Consider the following 20,158-nt stretch of genomic DNA (forward strand, 5'->3'; position numbering starts at 1 on the left):
ACATACAAGTTGCATAGTATAAAAGGAAAAGAAAAAGAAACACAATAAAATAAAACTCAATCCTACAAGGAATCGGACCTCTATAGACCCTCGAATGCAAAGCCCTAAGCTATCACACGCTGTTTACCAGGCCAGCTGTGCCAAATATTATTTAGTGAAATGATTTGCGAGTACTATCCTTTATTTAGTTTCCCTTATTTCCAGTTTATTCAGTTTTTTTCAAGATCCAACATTGGTTCAGTTGAACCCATGAAACCCACGTTGGATCCGCCATTGGTTTTATGGCAAAAAAAGTGGCTTTTGGGGAGTATGCATGTAAAGGAAGACCATGTTTGATGACATGACAAAATCCAATTAGTTGAGTATAAGTGAGATATTAAGAGCCCTAAGAAGGATATGAAATAGGGTCACGGTTGGAGGTCGAAATAACCAATATCGTTAGAGAGTTTACCCTTCACATCAACAAGACTCCAACGAGGCTTGTAATTAAGAGCTCACTGATTATAACCAGGAGGTTATCCCCTTCCATAATAAAGTTTTGGAATTACACTTAAGACTTTACCTTAATATTGAATATATGAAGTTGTATACATAAAGCGTAGATCAAAAAGAGTTCCGTTTACATCCAACTTGTTTTTTATTATATTTTCTCCTATTTCTTTTAGATTTGTCACCAATTAATAAAAAATATTTTTAACAAGCCCGTATGTATTTTTTTAAGAAAAAAATCGGAGTTAGAAGCGATAATACATTTAATAAAATTTGGAAGATGGCAATAGGTGTTTTTTTTTTTTCCAGTCCCCCTTTCGGGAACTCGTGGTAAGATGAATTTTCTATGGGCTGCCCTCGTACATGACCACTCACCCAGAGGCCCAACAAGCCCCAACCCCCAATCCCCCTCCCCCCAACAATATTGAAATTTTGCTTCCACCAAGATTTAAACCTTGGTCTCCCATGTGGAAAATAGGAAACCATACTATTGGACCCATGGGTCCTTGGTAGATGGCAATACGTGTTACAAGATGTCAAAGTAGTGGTGTTAACCAGTTTAGTACTATCGAGTTTGATTGATACAAGCTTAATTCAGTAATTGTCACTTCACCCTTTGAACTTTAGATTTATATTTGAAAAATATTTTGAAAAACATCGATAAAGTCACTTTATGGGTATCACAAAGCTTCAATATGCCATGAAATTTGAGGCAATAATGACGTTAACACGCGGGTTGTTCTCTAGCGCATGTGGTTGGCTGGCTCATCAAATTTCTTAATATTTACCCAATTAAACCTTACTTGCAACAAGTTAACTTGGGTACATCCGGTTGAAAGTGGTGCAATGATCATAAATGGTGCAATAATCAAGAGTGGTCGTAAAATTGAAAGTGGTCAGGTACAAATCGAGTAGATCATCATTTGTACTTGTATCTATGATGAGCATTGAAGCGCTCCATCCGGTTCACTCTTCATTTGCCAAATTCAATACATCTGTGATCCGTCAATTGTGGGAAATTTGAGCGTCATTTAGATCAAGAAGCGATATTAATAGATCAAGAAGAGCGTCATTTACACCCAAATGTTCTTTACTATATTTCTCCTATTTCTTTTGAATTTGTCACCAAATGGTATCTAAAGGCCCGCATATTTATTTACTTTTTAGGAAAAATCGAATTTAGAAGCGATAATACATTTGATACAATTTGAAACACGATAATAGGTGTTAACCAATTTGGTATATGCGAGTTTGATTGATACAAAGTTACAAACCTAATTGAGTAATTGTCACTTCACAGTTCAACCTTTGAAGTTTGAACTTTGAGTAATTTCAAACGAAAATCCTCTAAAATTCCCAATTATAGTCCATAATAATCTAAACCCTTTACATAGATTAGGTAAAAGTTTGGCACTTGTGTAACGAAAGAGTAAGTACAAGAACTCAAGCAATCGTAGAATGAGACGTAATTAGAAGAAGCAAAGTCTTAGACTTTAATAGATTTGTCCAAATCATTTCCTTCTTACTTTTTCTTACTCGAATTTCCCAAATAATTAAAGTAGCCAATGATGCCTCAGTCATAGCTCATCATCACATAAATAACCTATATCTATTACTTTTCAAATAAAGATAAATATTCATAATTATAGTAAAATAAATATATATTTACTTTGATCAAAGAAAAATTCACTGACAAAAACCACAGGGTATCATATCGACATCATATCTTTATCAATAACTCAAAAAATTAATATTCATAAAAAATGGAAAAAAAAAAATGAAAATATTACTTCCTCCGTCTTATTATAATACAGTGCTTATTTCTTTTGTATACAGTCTCCAAAACGTAACTTTGATCTTTAATATTTTTAATTTTGTATTAATAAAAAATATATAAAGTTTATTTTATAAAACTACACATTGAGACAAATCTAACAAGATCCCACATAAATATATTTTTTTATATATACAAATGAGAATATTCGATCAAAAATTTTAAAATTTGATCCACCAAAAATAAAGTAGACACTATATTATGAGACCGAAATTTTTTTTTTTTTAAAAATTAGTTCTTAAAAAATAAAAAATATAATAATATTAAATATAAATAATCCCTCCCTCGCTTTCTCAACACTGATAGGAGTAAACAAAAGTAAGTGGGACCCAAAGATGCCCCTCACATGGCCAGGTTTACATCGAGGTGTGTGTTTCCCAAAATACCCTTTGTACGTTACACTATAAAGGGTAAAAAAACTAGTAAATTCTCACAAAGTTTAAGGGTAAATATGGAAAAAAGTACTTTTATTTTTTAGAATTGAATTTTTGATTTTGCAGAGAAGAAGAGCTCTCTCATCGAAATAAGTGATAAGGACACATGCATGTTACGCATTTGGACTTTACTTAAATCAACGGTTGAGATTGATTCAACAATTTCCACGCTCTCCACGCTTTACCGTCCGATCACTCTCACCTATGGTTAACTAAACTTTTTAACCATGGTTAGTTTTTCATGGTTAAGGTTAACCTTCGTCTCCTTCCTTTCTTACTCTGTATCTCTTGTCTCTTATCACTCTCCTACTCTCACAGTAGAGAGAGAAAGTTTTAAGAGAGAGAAAGCTTTTTTTTTTGTTCATTTGCATTTCTTTCTACAATACACCCTGTTTTTATTTTTATGTTTTTTTGAGAGAGGAATAATTTTTTTTTTGTGGGTTTTTTTTTTTCTTTTTACATTTGTAGAAAGATTAGATCTTTTTTAAGATTTATGTAATTTTTACCCTATTTTCTGCAATCATCACCTTTTGATTTGCAAAAAAAAAAAAATGATGATGAGCTAAAAAAAAAATTTCACTTTTTAACCCAAGAAAATCAAAGAAAGATTCAATTTTTCTCTCTTTTTAAGGTTTTTAATCTTTCAAACTTTGCATTTTTAGATCTGTTGAAGTTTATATTGTTCTGGGTTTTGAGCAAAAATGATGAATTATTTCCCAGAAGAAGTATTAGAGCATATCTTCGACTTTGTTACAACAAATCAAGATAGAAACTCAGTTTCATTAGTGTGTAAAACATGGTTTAAAGTAGAGAGAGAAAGCAGATCTCAAGTGTTTATAGGAAACTGCTATGCAATTAGTCCAGAAAGATTAATAGGAAGGTTTCCTAGATTAAGGGCACTTACTTTAAAAGGAAAGCCTCATTTTGCAGATTTTAATTTGGTACCTCATGATTGGGGAGGGTATGTGTACCCTTGGATTAAGGCACTTGCTAAAGGTTGTCCTTCACTTGAAGAACTTAGGTTGAAAAGAATGGTTGTTTCTGATGAAAGTCTTGAGCTTTTGTCTAAGTCTTTTCTTCATTTTAAGTCTTTGATTTTAGTCAGTTGTGAAGGCTTTACTACTGATGGACTTGCTGCTATTGCCTCCAATTGCAGGTATATTTTCCTACCCATCTTTTTTTTTTGTATTTTTTTTGAATTTATTTACTTGGTATTTAGTGAATTGTGTGAAAAGATGTACATTTTAAGCTGTGAAATTTGATTTGTTTTTTGTCAAATTTGAGTTGAAATGTGAAAAAAGTTGGAAATTGGTTGTTTTGGTTGGTGGGAAGTGGTTTTTAGTAAAAGGGTAAATCAGGAAATGAAGATCTAAGAATGTGTTTGTAGAAGGAAGATGGAAGTTGAAATTTGGGGAGTTTGACTTTTTAGATGGTATTTGTTTAAATATGCTTTGGCATCTGGGATTGGATTAATTTTTAGAAGTATCAAGTATGTATTCTTAGTTTGTTGTGTTGATTTGGGAATCTTGGTAAAAATTAATTAACTTGTGTAATTAGCAATTAAGGGTATATGTTGATTTATACCTTATTTAATTCTGGTTGTTGGATGCTGAAAGTAACTTTTGGAACCAAAGTTGGGTCCTTTTGTTCTTGGGTGAGATAATCCAATGGAGTGGGACATTCTTTTGATAGTAAAGTCTGAACTTTTCATTGAGATTTTCTGTTGGATTCTTTTGTAGGTGGAATATGCCTTCATAGTCATACTGTAGTGAGATGCATATGACTTGTAGTCTTTCTTGGATATTATACTCGGGTGGGTGTTTTGCTTGGTTGAAGGTAGATTTGAGTGAATAATTTTATAGCAGCTGGTTATATGATTGTTATTCTTTCGTGTTCATGACTCGATATTGGTAGTTCACATAAAATTTTTGGGAGTTCTTACAGTAATGCTTGTCAAATACGATTGTTAGAAGTGAATGTGTTGTATATTATATCTGCAGATTGACCTAAGATTTATAATTTATTGTTAGGCTAAGAAAGCGTATAAATGGCTAACTAGTTCCCTGTCTAACCCCCTATGCATTGACGAAATCACTTGTGTAAGTAACCCAACTTATGTCAATACACTGGGTGTTAGATGGAGAACTACTTATTCATCTAGCTAGACTATTACTTAAGCTTACTCTTTTGAGATGAAATGGTATTTTTGCATTCGCTTATTTTGTTTGCTGAAGTTGATCTAATTCAACCTTTTATGGTATTTAAAGATGCTGAGGTTATAGTTAAGCTCACCTATGCTTCTTCATTATACTAGGTACCTGAGAGAGCTGGACTTGCAGGAGAATGAGGTAGATGATCGGAAGGGACACTGGCTAAGTTGCTTTCCCGAGGGTTGCACATCTCTTATATCTCTCAATTTTGCATGCCTCAAGGGTGAAGTCAACTTAGCTGCCCTTGAAAGGCTGGTAGCCAGGAGCCCAAATCTTAGAAGTCTCAGGCTAAATCTTGCTGTTCCTTTTGAGACACTTCAGAAGATACTTGTTAAGGCACCTCAACTGACGGACCTGGGCACCGGATCCTTTGTCCATGATCCAAAGTCTGAGACCTACAATAAGCTAACGAGTGCCATTTCTAAGTGTGAATCAATTAGGAGCTTGTCGGGATTCTTGGAGGTTGCTGCTCGCTGCCTTCCTGCAATCTATCCAATTTGCTCGAACTTGACTTCTTTGAATCTCAGTTATGCTCCTGGAATAGGTGGTTCCGAGCTTACACAGTTGATTCTCCATTGCAAGAAACTCCAACGTCTGTGGGTATGTTCCTTGTCCAAGTTAAATTTTGCGTGGTCCATGGCTCATTTTAGTCGGTTGAAACATATCCCAAATGTTTGTTTGGCATCTCTACCAGTTCCTAGTTTATATATTTAAGGATTCAGAAGTCACATATTGTTGCATATTGGACTTGAAATTAGTCATACTTACCCTAATCATGTTATTTTAAAAACTGGCAAAAATGAACTCGAAAATACTTTTTTGGTGTCCATATTTTTGCTAATTCCTTTGGTTGAGATTCATGAGAGGGAAAAATATAAATGACCTTGTTACTCAACTGAAAATGTTAAACCTAATCTGGAGGAAAATTGGAATAATATTGTACTTGAAATTTGTCATTTTTCATTTGAAAAGCTGTCTAATTGTAGCGCTTTGTTTCTTGCAGATATTAGACTGTATTGGAGACAAGGGACTTGCGATTGTAGCAGATACATGCAAAGAATTGGAAGAGCTAAGAGTTTTCCCTTCTGACCCATATGCTCCTGGGGATGCTGCCGTCACTGAGGAAGGGCTTGTAGCAATATCAAGTGGCTGTCCGAAGCTTAACTCTGTACTGTACTTCTGCCACCAAATGACCAATGCCGGGCTAATAACTGTGGCCAAAAACTGCCCAAATTTCATCCGGTTCAGGTTATGTATCTTAGACCCAATAAAACCTGACCCCGTTACTGGGGAACCATTGGATGAAGGTTTCGGGGCGATTGTTCAATCGTGTAAGCGCTTGAGGCGGTTATCTATATCCGGACTCCTGACTGACCAGGTTTTCCTGTACATTGGTATGTATGCTAAGCAATTAGAGATGCTTTCTGTTGCATTTGCTGGGGATAGTGATAGCGCGATGATTAACGTGTTAAATGGGTGTGAGAAGATCCGGAAATTGGAAATCCGGGATTGCCCATTCGGAAATTTGGCACTTCTAACGGACATCGGGAAGTATGAAACAATGCGATCCCTTTGGATGTCGTCCTGTGAAGTGACCGTAGGGGCTTGCAAGTTGCTCGCGAGGAAGATGCCTCGGTTGAACGTGGAGATCATCGATGAGAATGGGCTAGGGGAAACCTATCTCGATGATGAGAGACAGAAAGTAGACAAGATGTATCTGTATCGAACTTTGGCTGGGCCCAGGAAAGATGCACCAGAGTTTGTATGGACCTTGTAGTTTGTATCTTTAGTAAGGATTTTTATTTTTTCAAGCTGTTGTTGTACTGCCTATTTTTCTTTTTTTTGTACTTTAGGAAAACTGGTTTATGAGACATGTAGAATGATGGTGAATTACTTTCCCCATTTTGATGGAAAGTCTAATATTTTTCTGTCGTCTACTATATGATTCTACAGTGTCACTGATAATATAGCCAAGAAGCTGTCTGTTTAGGATAGATTTCATGTTTTAGAGGTGGGTAATTCTGAGTTAAAAGGGCAATGAAGGAATATCATGCATGTTTCATACTTCAATTTACGAAAATATCTTTATTTCGGGTATTTTTAACCTATGTACTAGTGTATAGGTTTAGCTATTTGTTTTTCGCTTTATTTATAAAAAATAGCTAAAAACACATAATTATGAGAATAAGTTATTAATTAACTGTCATTTGTATTAATTTTGTTAAATAAAGTTGAAAACAAATAGGTAAATCTATGTACTAGGTGCATAGGTTAGGAAAATCGATAATTGATTATCTCGTGTAGGATATAGAATGGTTGGATATTCATATGATGTTTTTCTGCTTGGAGTGTAGGCTTCGGAGGTTGTAGGGTAATTATTTACAATCTTACTCATTTTATTCTTAGTCACGCTAAATCACATAAAGTCGATTTTGCAAATGAGTTCTTTTCCGTTGTAACTTGGTATGATGAAACAGATGTATACAATACATTTTTTATATAAGTTTTTAATTTTTTTTGGAGCCCCTATCGGGGATCCCATGATAAGATGAAAGGTCCTGTCAGACCGAAACCTCTCGTAGGTTAACCCGGCCTAAGATTGCGGACATACAATTTGAAAGTAGGAAGATGGTAAGGAAAATCCCTCTCTTAAAGTTCCCCTAGTAGGGAAATACAAGTTTTGATGTGTATATAGTGACTTTATTGTATAATTTCTTTGTCAAAAAAGGGATGATGGTGAGCCCCCTATTAGGTAAGGTCTCTCACAACTCACAAGTCATACTTGACCTAATTAGGTTGAAAATGGAACCTAACATATGAGGGGAGGTAAAAAGAAAATGAACAAAAGACTTCACCCCCCATAATAATCAAACAGCTCCATTGCTAATGTGCAGATATAACATGATCTGGCGCCGAAAGGTACCATAATAAACAGATACGCCATAGTTATTCAAACAAATCTCACATAGTTCTATAAACTACTTGCACAAACTTCAGGTATCAATTTACACAATATTACAAATGTTGATCCCATGACTAAGAATGTTCTGTTCACTGTATAGAGACATCAGATTTAGCATAAAAACAACTGGTCAAGCTTTACAGGTGAAAATGCGCATATTGGACATAAATCCAAGAGGAAGACATCGTATTAGCTAGAACCAAGGAGAGTTTGGCAACTAGAAACAGCATTCTTCCAGCACACAGCAGCAACAGAGGGCAGCCAAACTGCAAAAAGAACCAAAAAAAGAAATCAGTTGCATAACTGTCGTACGGAGTTACGGACTGAGATATGTAGTAGAAACTACATAATTGTGGATAGAATCGATTAATTTTTGTTACAAAAGAGAGTTATTTCATGTATAACAGTATAATAACAGAAGGATGTCCTAGTCTCATCTTCAGGATCCAGCAGATGACTAAAACCAGTTCTCTCCTCCTGATTCCACAAATTCTTCTCCCTGTTCAATTCAATTCTTTTCACAGAGAGTTCTAAAGAGTGGTGGTCAATTCAACTAAGTCGTCAGCTCGTCACAACTTGGTAATGAGTATGAGAAACTTATGCAAGGTTCTTGATATGCAACATTGGTGAAGCATCAAGCAGAATCAAGTTTGTCATTGCAGCCATGACGGTACTTCAACTGGAAGATCAGAATAAAGGTGTTCTCAAAACATCAGTTAAATCACATACAGGGTATTCTCCAACTTACACCATTCACTCCTTCACGATTTATAAAAGTATATTCACCTAAATACTTCAGGGAAGAAATTGTGAGAGGGGTACATAAAATGTGACAAGTACTTTGAAGTTGATTGCACTAAAGCAGCTAAACCAATGTTTCAGAAAAAGTTGAGTAACCACATAGGATGGAGAAATATAAGACTGTTATAAGGAATGGATTTTGGCCAGCACCCTTTTGATGAGCCACTAGGCCCTAGGGATATAATAAAGTTGAAGCAAATGGGTTCTGCGTTCTGTACAGTGTCATCAAGTAGGGTAGATTTGCCTAGGTCACATGTGTTCGTTAGTCTACATGTGGACGATGTGGTCTTCAGCCAAATATCAGAAATGCTGTGAGAAGTTAAAAGCCAGACAATGAATTATAATTTCTGCTCGATCGAACTACAAGATACTACACTAGCACCTCTTCAGAGTAAGGGATGAGCCTTACTGGTCAGACCTATAACTAGCCTTAATTCACAAAAACCCTCCCCAAAAAGCTCTACTCCGATTCAACATACGCGACCAACTAAAAAAAACCAGCCTATTAATCTTCCCACGTGGCCATGCCTAATCTGTCTAACTTGTCTACTAAGCCTCTGAAAAAAAAATCTGAGTCACCTAGAAAATGATTAAATCAATGATTTCCTATAATGATGAATCGTAATTATCAGCGCATATCTTAATTCTCTGTAACCATCGAGACATCACAATAACACAGAAAATAATGACATCCATTTTTTTCGCTGCTCGGATTAATCACTCGAGAACTGTACTAAATTGATATTAAATCTATTTCCATGTGATCAGCCCAATTTGAAAGCCACAATTTGAAACTTGTATGTGAGTTTTATATGCTGTCAAACAAGTTGTGCTAGCAGGATAGATATTGTGGTAAGAGATCAAAAAAATCCTATGGAAAACTATCATGACTATATAGCTTATATCCCCTAATCTATTATCTTACTAAGGGTCTGTCTTTCTTCACTTCAAGGACTTGGCAGTAATTATAACTGTGAATTTCACTCTCATAGCCTTTATCAGGACTAATCTGAACTTATCCACCTGAAGTAAATTCTCAACCCTTTGAAACGAGAGCCTCGAAGGGCCTATAAACAAGCACCAATTTCCCAAGCTCGAGAGGGTAGAACTTTTACCGTCCTTGAAGAGCCCATTTCATGAATCTCTGAGCAACAATTTACCAAAAAGGTACGTCATTCAAACATACATTCTTCAGATGCAGACTTCTGTTGTGGCATCATAATAATATTTAAGACATACATTACCCTCCATAGCATCACCACTTCCGCTATTCTAGCATTCACTGCACAGCACGCCACCATTTTCACGTCATGACATCGTCTTGAGCAACCCAGTCAGGACTTTCACCCAACCCTAATAAGACTGCGAAAATAGCTTGTATGGATGACATTCAGTGATAGAGAGAGGAGATTGTCCATCAAAAGTGCGCCATTATTACACAAGTCAGTCACTCCTTATCCTGACTGTATACTGCTTACTATGAGCAGCCCCCAGTGGTAAAATCCTATGCGTCGAATCTCACTAAAGAGTCCCAACTGCCAGTTTGTATGCTCTTGCAGCGAATCCAGCAAATATGCAACAACAGAGTTTACCGAAAGAATTATGCAGGATGTTCAGGTTTTACTATTTTCTAGGAACTCCGAAGTCCTGTAATCCTATGGTCGATTAATGTGCCCTATATGTAATTTTTTATGAGAATATATATCCTAATGTGTTTTAAAATCAGGAGACAAAGCTAGATAACATTTTTACAAGTAATTGGGCCCACCAGACCGACTAGCCAAAAACACCAAAATGGTGTACTGACCGAAAAAGCAGTTCATAGAGTGATATTCCAGATTGTGCAATAGAACCATACATCTACATTATGCAAAACTAAAAATCTGAGGAAAAGCAAATACTCCCTTGCATTCAAAATTGAGAATTGTTCATAAGAAAATGTTTCTCCTAATATCAAGATGAGCAATATTTAACACGATATAAACGGAAAAAGACCTTGACAACAAAAATCATAATTGAACCTTCTAAGGAAAATCCCCAAACCAAATAAACATAGGAAAACTCACAAGAATAATCCAAATTTTGAGTGGTCTTCCCATATTAGTCCCAACTATGGATCATTCTAGAATTATCCCAACAATAGGGGGTGCCGAGTGCGCTCCAACAATGACCCCTTCACATGCTCCTATACTTGACGGGGCTCCATACCACATCAAAATTCCACTAGGCATACAAGCTGGAGAGATTCAAAACCAAGCAGGCAAAACAGACCATACCCTTTTACCCGACATGAGACCCGTTTCACACGAAAGTAACCACCCAAAAATAGGACCGAAACCTGAAATAACCCGACCCGAAGACCAGAATATGACTTTACCCGAAGATAACTCGAATCAAACCTACCCGACTCGAAAGTGACTCGAAAATCAGGTCTTATATCATTTGAAAAGACACCATCCATAGTTGGTATTATTATGGAATAATCCATGGGACTATTTTGAGAAAATCAGTTTTAGTTTGGACTATCCATATAAGTTTTTCCATAAACATATACCACCTGAAATATCCATGGGGAAGCTAAAAGTGAACACCTAACACCTATAAAATATATTATGTTTCTAAAATAAATAATTGATTATGTCTAATGCAAGGACTGGAAAGTAAGACAATTCATGGTTTTCAACTTTATTGATGACAAGAATGCTAACAACTTGAAGTTAAATTGTAAGAAATCAATTAAAAGGGATGTAAGAGGAGAGAGGACATTGGATATTGTGTAGCGGCAGATGTGGACAAGCACTCAATGGTTTTGCAAGACAAGAATAAGCAAATGACCAGAATAATTGATGGTGCTTTGTCGGATAAGACCATAACAGGAAAGGGAAAAAAAAAAAAAAAAGAATCAGGTGAACACAGCAAGATAAGATTGACGACTTCTAGATTACACCGAAATAAGTTGAGAGTGAGTAACGAGAAGATGGTAGAGCATGTAAGAGGATACACGGCATTATGCTATTTAGGAGGATCACTTTAAGGGATTATGAGATATGAGGATAGGTAGAACTAAGTACAATGACCAGCAGGGAGGCTCATCATTCATCGAACAAGACTTCACAATAAGAAATGGTGCTTCAGAAAATTCTGGCTCTCTAAAATTCAAAGTTGACAATTCCCACAATGGGTTGAAACCATAACCATTCATGGTCATGTCAGATTCCCCTACCCTCACCTACTAACCTCTTGTTTCTCCATTGTACGCTTGCCCACCCCTTTCTACTTATGACTCCACTAAGTATCAACCAACTATAGCACCAACAAAACATGCCATTGTGCCATTCTTGCAGTTGACCAAATTAACCTCTACTCTGACATACAGACATTTTGGCAGAGTGACGCGTCTAGCAAACTCATGACTAGCGCATAAGCCGCATATAGCAATAGTAATGATCAACATAAACAGATATAACAAACCATAAAACTCAACAGCATCACAAACCAGATCCATCCCATACTACCAAATAGGGGGACTAAAGACTGAACAAATAGAAGGGGAAATTTACAATCCACACTAGCACATAAAAAGAGTACCTATTCCTCCTATAGACAAACTCATTCTCTTGAACCAATGTGATCCATTAAGTGAAGTCAATGCATCAAATTACACCAAAAAGTCCCAAATCATCCAACTTCCAACCAAGCAAGAAACTCCAGAACCACATCAACTATGATAGGAGTACAAAATTAAATTTCCAAACAAAAAAGATGATTTTTAGGGTGAAAAGATGAAATCATACCATCCCTTCAAAAAGGAGAAACAACCATCCTCATGCTGATTATAATGCTCACAGTGGTAGACCTGTGTAGGAGGATACGGTTGCGGCGGAGGTGGTGGAGGAGGATACCCATCATTAAAGTAACCCTGATAACCACCAGGTCTGTGCTGGTGATTGTGAGGGTAGCCACCGTACCCTGGTGGTGGAGGGTGGTGAGGGTACCCTTCATACCCTGGTGGTGGAGGGTACCCTTCATACCCTGGGGGTGGAGGGTACCCTGGTGGTGGTGGTGCTGTTGGTGGTGGATATTGTGTACCATACCCTAGATCATCATATCAATATATCATCATCATTAATATTCATCATCATTAATATTCATTATCATCAAAATTCAACCTAAAAATTAAAAAAGGGGAAATCTTTTATACAAACTTAAGTAGGGAAATCAAAATTAAATAAAACCCAGATGAAGATTTATTCAGGGTTTAATTACCTGGAGGAGGGTAGTCTTGAGGAAATCGTTGGTAGCTCATAGTTGTGTTTCTCTCTTTCTTTTGCTCCGGTTTTTCTTTGTGTTGTGTGTTTCTTAAGATTGAATGATTATTTTTTGGTTCAAATGCACACTCAAGGAAATGAATTTGTGGAAATAATTTTTTAAAGAAAAACTTCTGGATTTGTCAACAGCTTTAGAACAGTGTTTGCCAATCTGTATCCAAAATGGTGACAACTTATGTGGGGAAAGCTTTTGAAGCATGGGTAAGCAACCAATAGCAAATACTCCCACCGTGTAAATTGTAAATTTTAATTTCGGTTTTATTTTTTGTGGTCAAACTTTAAAACTTTAATCATATATTTTTATTGATATATTTTAATAAAAATTCATATAGGATCTTGTTAAATTGATCGATCTCAATATGTATTTTATAATATAACTTCATTATAATTTTTATAAATACGTAGCTAAAGATAATTTTTATAAATATAAATACAAAAGTAAAAAATAAAATTAGTCGAAGTAGATTCTATAAAGAATTCAAAAGTTAAAATAGAGCATATAATTAAAATCGGAGGGCGTATTTGGTAAAAATATGTTCCAAATTCCAATTGTAAAACGAACAAAAGAAAAAAAAGAAAGAGCAAATATCAATTTTCATTAGTAAAAAAATTTTTTAATACGTTAAATCAATTTTGATTGGTAAATATTTGGCAATGTCTTATTTTTAGCAAATGTGTTGAGAGTAATCGAGACAAGAAATTGTGACAATTTTGGGAGTGTCTCAAGTGGAGAGACATGAGAAATATTGGGTTGCCTACTATTATCGGAAGATCAAAAAAGGCAATCTGTGCATCACTTAAGGAGAGGATTTTTAAAAAGTTACAAGGGTGGAAAGAGAAGTTGCTATCGAGACCCGAAAAAGAAGTGTTGATCAAGGTTGTTGCACAAGCTATTCCCACCTACATGATTAGTATTTTCAAAATGCTGAATGGCTTGTTAGATGAGATCAAGTCCATTATTGCACGATTTTGGTGGGGATCGAATAATGAGGGTCGAAAAATGCATTGGGAGTCATGGGGTCGTTGTGTAAACCAAAGGCTATGAGTGGATGGGCTTTAGAGATCTCAAAGTCTTTAATCAAGCTTTGTTAGCAAAGCAAATGTAGAGATTATATGCTGATAATTCTACTTTCCTCCACACAATCTTGGAGGCACGATACTTCAAAAATGATTCGGTGCTTGAGGCTAGAATAGGGATGACAATTGAGCGGGGAGGGTGCGGAGGATGGTACCTCCACACCCGCATAAAATTCCAATCCCCATCCCCGCCCCACTATCCATTGTGGGGGGAAATTTCAGACCCATCCCCGCCCCACCAGGTACGTATTTATACTCATCCCCGCCACACCACCCCGCATGGGTACCCGCACCCGCTTTATATCCGCGTCGTACCCACTTCATCCCCATCCTTACCACCCACATGAGTATCCGCACCCGCTTCGTACCTACGTCATACCCACATATTTATATTTTGCAAGATAAAATAATTAATAATATAAGTATATATCAATAGAATTTTAATCATATATATGTGGGGCGGGCAGAGGTGGGGCAGGTTGGGCGGGGATGGGGCGGGGCGGGCGGGGGTGGGGATAGCAAACAATTCATACCCGCTCCACTACCCATTGCAGGTAGAATTTTAATCCCCGCCCCATCCCCACCAAACCTAGACCCATCTCTGTCCCACTTGGGCGGGGATGGAGCGGGTCTCTTACTTGACCCGCCCCACTGCCATCTCTAAGTTAGAAGGGGCTTTGACCCCGGCTATTCTTGGAGGAGTTTGTGGGGTTCCAAAGCTGTTTTGCTAGAAGATCTTCGGTGGAGAGTAGGAAGAGGTACGAGTATCAATATATGGGAGCAAGCTTACAAGATCTGATAAGATCAATATATATAAGTATCATTGTCATAAATCACTCATAATAATTTTCATCAAGTTCTAATAAGAAACAAAAAGATCTTATCTGATCTTATTTTATCTTATATTAATCTTATTTTAACTTACCTAAGTTAAAATAAATTAAACAAAACATACCTTAAAGGGAATAATAAGGTAAATCTCAAACTCAAATAGCCCATGATAGAGTTTAATACTTTAATAGTTTAATCCCATGACTTGAGGTCATGAGACCAAAGTCTTATTTACGTGGCAAAGGGATCTAAAACTTAGGATCTACCAGTAACATAATATTCACATTAATGGAGACTTTTGTTAAAAACCTGCGCATGCTTCCTTCCATATATGATATGCTACGGGCTGTAGTGTATCTCAACTCGTTAACCAAAATAACTCTCTGCTTACATATGATGTATCAATTACAAAAGTTTTTGGTCCTGATTCTCAATTGTGAAATTTTGTTAAACACTAAACTCGTGAAACTACAAAAGGGAAACTGTAAATGAAGCCGTTCGGTAATCTGATGACTGAAACTAACGCTTCTTCTTGTTTGCTTTGGCAGCACTTGACGGGCTTGCAACAAGGAACACAAAGAGACCGACTATGGAAAGAACTGAAACTGGAGAACCATATTTAGCCAACAGTCTCTGCAATTCCAGTAAATACAGGGTATGAGTATTTTTATCCAAAAAAAGAATAAGAATTGCCAAAGGAACAACTTATGGTAAGGATAAACTCATACCTTAGCCTGAAAGAAGCATGGCACCATCGGATTTCAACCCACAAGAGAAAATAAGAATCATTAGTGATCGTGATAGATATTTACAATGATAAAAAGAGAAAAAATGCACAAGACACTCACCCAATCGAACTTAGCCTCTGGGGGCCTGTCCTCAAGGATGTCCAAAGGAAATAATGGCGTGGAATATGCTTCCTACAAGTACACAGTACAATTTGAACTCCATGAGTTTCAAGGAAATGGAACAAGACGACATGCAATTTATATTGGTCAAGAGAATAATTCCTATTTGGGTCTGTTTCAATATTAAGCTTATGGGCATTTGAGATGGATGTTAGTCACGAGTCTTCAAGTTATGTGTATTTTGAGCTCCATAAAAAGTTGTCTCCTAACTCACCATACGTCTCCCTAACACTAGGCAAAGGGTTCATCTTTGAGATATGCCCATGTCCTGCTTTAATGCATGGAAATCACCCACAACTTCAATTCTAGGGTTGTCCACAGCATCCTCTGCTAGAGATGTAGCCATTTGTCATCATGTAAAATTAGCTAAAAAGCTCATAATAATGTAAAAAGGAGGTATTGGAGGTTGTAAAGACACGTGGAGAGCATTACAGAGTACATCATTCACATTCGGACTTGATTATAAGTGTTACAAGCCTACGTTCTTTTATCCTCTTAGTGCTTTTACTCTAAAGTAGTGACCCATTACAAACGAATCTTTTTTCATCCCTTGTATAGGCATAGATTAGGCAATCAATATACCAAACACTAACTTAATTATCACTTATCAGTGAAATTTGCACATAACATTTTAGATTGTCATCCTAAAATATATAAAAAAAAGAGAGGATTTGAAGAAAAGAACAATTGTGACAATGATACTATTACAATTACAAACCTGAAGAGCAGCTTTGGTTGGAATACGGTATTTGATGGTAGCCGGAGCACCATGAAACTTTCCTTTCACTTTGGCTTCTAACTCAAAAGAGATTGTAACAAGAGCACCACTGACAATAATAAAAGAATGGGATTAGCCCATGAACTATTGAACTTTCTATAAGAGTAGAAAAATTAGAATTGATGATTGGTAACTAACACATCAAGCCTCTCCCATGAATTTGATGTTTTGCCTTCGATGAGATCAAAAGTATCTTGAGGCCACGTATCATCAGTTAGACTTACATCATATGCCGTCCTGAATACACACCGGAAATAAAACTATTACAGGAGGTTTAGAAGACAGTGTATAAATAGAGATACAATCTCTGTAATAAAAATTCCAATCATTAATGAAAATACAATCTCTCTCTACCTAAGTTCTCTCTCTACCTGAATTTCTATCTCTCTCTATTCTGCCTGATTCTCACTTCTTCCTATTTCTCTAATTCTGCCATTTTCTTAAGGTGAGCTACCACTCCCTTAACATTGGTATCAGAGTCGATATTTGATCAATCTGGATCCAATCTTGGGAAATTTGCTGATCAATAGAATCTAGATTCCATTACGCTTCCACTAAACCAAAAATTTTGAGGATCTGAGTTAAGCGTAATTGAATAGAGATTCTGTTGATCAGCAAATTTCCAAGATTGGATCCAGGTTGATCAAATAGCGACTATCAATGTTAAGGTAGCTGAAGCTCACCTTATGAAAAGGGCAGAATTAGAAAGATAGAAGAAAAGAGAATAGAAGACACACAGAATAGGGAGAGAGAAATTCAGTTAGAGAACAAAAGAAAACAAAAGAAATGAAGCATGAATGATCAAAGATTAGCCTCAAACCTATAAGATAACAATGTAAAATAGTGGCTACATAATCATTTGCCAAACTTTTTCTTGCACCTTGATTACAAAAATTCTCTACAAAATGCATAGTGATCGATTACCATAAAACACATCCATAACGCCACACAAAAAACTTTACACGCCTTTAAGGTTCAATCTCTCTTACAAAATCCCTCTACAATTGTACCTAAAGCCAATATAGACTAACTCTAACATCCTTCATAGGAGCTCCAAATTCATATTAAAATTAGCACGCGATCACATTCTAGATATGGAACATAAATAAACACTCGACACTTATGCCAACACCATTCTCTTTGTGTAACTATCTAACACAAGATGTCAGAATATGATCTTGTAAGGTACATTTGGTAAAAATACACAATTGCTCAAGCATTAATCCGTGTCGTTAGGTAAACATTTGAGCTGTATATTTCCGATAAATCTCGAATTAGTGGTCCTCTTAACCTCTCCCTTTCTCATTAGATCTCACCCTCACCCCACGTATTTTGACAACACAACAACAATTACACTACTTAATTTCATTCTACAACAAACAACGACAAGAAGTACAACACAAACACTATTGCATTAACGATAATCAAATACTACGAATTTCAATCAAAACCCTAACCATCAAATCAAAACACTAAGTCAGCGAAACACAAGAGATTGAACAAAAGCTGAAGCTAAATCAAACAAGTACAGATCAAAAACTAGAATCTAAATTAAAGAGAAAAAAGCAAAGAAAAACAAAGTGTTAAAGAGAAGAAGATTACGCAGATCCTTCGTTATAGATATCGATTGAAACAAGAACGCGTTCGGCGCCAGATTTGAGGCGCTTGAGAGTGGCCTTCTTGTGAGCGACGATGAAAGGAGCGTCGGAAGAAGCGATTGCAGAGGAGACGAAGAAGAGGAGGAGAGAGAAAGAGATGAAGAGTAAAGCGTGGAAAACTCGGTTCGCCATTGATGCTTTAGCTGAGACCTGAGTGGGTTGAGAAAATAGTTATGGGAATCCGACCGAAAGTCTCCTTCGCGAGTCTTTAATCCCTACTGGGATCTTTGTCAGCCCCGTGGCTGATCATTTAGCCCTTAACTGTGCACGACTATGTATTATAGAGGAAGAGAATATTGTAGTATCATTTGATGATGAATGTGTAAGAATAGTGACTTGAATGGTGACTTGAAGGTGTTTGGTAGAATGCGTGAAGAAGGAATGACATAAGGGTAATTTTGAATGGACATATCTCTCAACCTATAAATGATTTTGAGGTGATTCAAAGTGGAGGTGATAGCTTGTTCCGAGACCTTTCCAACGATAGGTCATATGCCCGATTCCGATAAGAAACACAGAAGTTATAGCTGTTTTAAGTCTCGCCCGATCGGGCCCACAACGGTTTGCTGGGCAGCGTGTGTTTGTGGCTCGCCCGATGGCATCGGGCCATCTTGCCTGATCGGGCGGCAGGCCGAATTACGACACAGGCGTTTGTTGCCCGATCGAGCCCGGAGCAAAATTCTTCGAGCGTTAAGCGCCCGATCGGGCGGCTGACCGGGTAACGCGGAAACGCGTTTTCTGAACGGGGGTATAAATATGTATTTATATCTTAGGATTTTAGACTACGAATTAGCCTAAATTCTCTCTGTAATCTGGTTTTCCTCACATAATAAAATATTCTCCCTCTTTCTGCCGTGGATGTAGCCAAATTGGTGAACCACGTATATCTGTTGTCTGTTTTTATTGCTTTTTGCATTCATAATTTGTTTCTCTCTCACGTCCGTTATAACAAATTGGTATCAAGAGCTTTGGTGTTCGATCTGTGTGAGAAAGATGTCTGGGTGAATGTCAAAATCGATAAATTTTCTGGGAGGAATAGTTTTAGTCTGTGACAGATCAAGATGCGGGATTTACTGAAGCAACAAGGGTTGTGGGCACCGTTGGCAAAGAAAGCAACGGATTCAGTCACCGCTGAGATGGCCGTTCTGGAGGAGAAGGCTCATTCAACGATTATGTGTGTCTGGAAGATGACATAATCACTGAAGTCGCGGAGGAGGAAACCGCATCTGGTCTGTGGTTGAAATTAGAGAGTTTGTACATGACAAAATCTCTAACCAACAAGTTGATGATGAAACAACGTCTGTTCAGCCTGCGTATGCAGGAAGGTACGTCTCTAAGGGATCATCTAGATAAACTGAATACTATCTTGCTAGATCTGAGAAATATTGATGTTAAAGTAGATGATGAGGATGCTGCTTTAATATTGTTGGTATCTTTGCCTATATCATATGAGAATTTTGTGGATTCCTTTATTGTTGGTAAAGATAGTCTGTCGTTAGAAGAAGTAAGATCTGCTCTGCATACTAGAGAGATTCGTCATAAGGCGTCTGGTACAGGTACAGGCGATCAGGCTGCTGGATTAGTAGCCAGTAGTAATGGACAGGAGAATTCGGGGAAAAAATCCAGGAAACCGTTTTCTAGAGGTCCTAAATCTAGTGATGTCTGTAATTACTGTAAGGAAACGGGGCATTGGAAAAGGGAGTGTCCTAAGAAAAAGAACAGAGAGGACAAGAATGAAGGTTCTGCTGCTTTGGCAGAAACTGGAGGTGATTCTGAGGAAATCTGGCCCTAGTAGCTAATAGTCAGTCACATTGTCAGGATGTGTGGGTTCTTGATTTGGGGCTCTTG

At 36.9% G+C, this 20,158-nt stretch overlaps 3 protein-coding genes across 3 annotated transcripts; 1 reads left to right on the plus strand and 2 right to left on the minus strand.

Annotated features, from left to right (window-relative positions):
- Positions 1-3,039: 3,039 nt before the first annotated feature.
- Positions 3,040-6,907, plus strand: LOC104897741 (protein AUXIN SIGNALING F-BOX 2). Its single transcript, XM_010684684.4, has 3 exons — positions 3,040-3,913; positions 5,072-5,567; positions 5,971-6,907. Exons 1-3 carry the CDS (start codon positions 3,459-3,461, stop codon positions 6,742-6,744), a joined length of 1,725 nt encoding a protein of 574 aa, XP_010682986.2. The 5' UTR covers positions 3,040-3,458; the 3' UTR covers positions 6,745-6,907.
- Positions 6,908-7,828: 921 nt separating this feature from the next.
- LOC104897742 (cysteine-rich and transmembrane domain-containing protein WIH2) lies at positions 7,829-13,252 on the minus strand. Its single transcript, XM_010684685.3, has 3 exons — positions 12,997-13,252; positions 12,525-12,825; positions 7,829-8,195 (listed from the first exon to the last, which is right to left on the minus strand). The coding sequence occupies exons 1-3, from the start codon at positions 13,034-13,036 to the stop codon at positions 8,147-8,149; spliced, it is 390 nt and encodes a 129-aa protein (XP_010682987.2). The 5' UTR covers positions 13,037-13,252; the 3' UTR covers positions 7,829-8,146.
- A 2,084-nt stretch (positions 13,253-15,336) lies between these two features.
- LOC104897743 (uncharacterized) lies at positions 15,337-18,632 on the minus strand. The gene is made up of 5 exons (XM_057395473.1): positions 18,255-18,632; positions 16,791-16,889; positions 16,593-16,701; positions 15,695-15,886; positions 15,337-15,599 (listed from the first exon to the last, which is right to left on the minus strand). Exons 1-4 carry the CDS (start codon positions 18,440-18,442, stop codon positions 15,755-15,757), a joined length of 528 nt encoding a protein of 175 aa, XP_057251456.1. The 5' UTR covers positions 18,443-18,632; the 3' UTR covers positions 15,337-15,599; positions 15,695-15,754.
- Between the last annotated feature and the right edge of the window lie 1,526 nt (positions 18,633-20,158).

Source organism: Beta vulgaris, chromosome 6 (assembly GCF_026745355.1).
Source record: "Beta vulgaris subsp. vulgaris cultivar EL10 chromosome 6, EL10.2, whole genome shotgun sequence".
Lineage (NCBI taxonomy): Eukaryota > Viridiplantae > Streptophyta > Magnoliopsida > Caryophyllales > Amaranthaceae > Beta > Beta vulgaris.

Coding starts and splice junctions, on each gene's coding strand:
- LOC104897741 (XM_010684684.4), top strand. CDS start 3,459: ATGATGAATTATTTCCCAGAAGAAGTATTAGAGCATATCTTCGACTTT. Junction 3,914..5,071: donor GCTATTGCCTCCAATTGCAG/GTATATTTTCCT, acceptor TCATTATACTAG/GTACCTGAGAGAGCTGGACT. Junction 5,568..5,970: donor AGAAACTCCAACGTCTGTGG/GTATGTTCCTTG, acceptor TGTTTCTTGCAG/ATATTAGACTGTATTGGAGA.
- LOC104897743 (XM_057395473.1), bottom strand. CDS start 18,442: ATGGCGAACCGAGTTTTCCACGCTTTACTCTTCATCTCTTTCTCTCTC. Junction 16,702..16,790: donor TCATGGGAGAGGCTTGATGT/GTTAGTTACCAA, acceptor TATTATTGTCAG/TGGTGCTCTTGTTACAATCT. Junction 15,887..16,592: donor CAACCAAAGCTGCTCTTCAG/GTTTGTAATTGT, acceptor GTGTACTTGTAG/GAAGCATATTCCACGCCATT.
- LOC104897742 (XM_010684685.3), bottom strand. CDS start 13,036: ATGAGCTACCAACGATTTCCTCAAGACTACCCTCCTCCAG. Junction 12,826..12,996: donor TCAAGACTACCCTCCTCCAG/GTAATTAAACCC, acceptor ATGATGATCTAG/GGTATGGTACACAATATCCA. Junction 8,196..12,524: donor TTCTCCTTTTTGAAGGGATG/GTATGATTTCAT, acceptor TTCTTTTTGCAG/TTTGGCTGCCCTCTGTTGCT.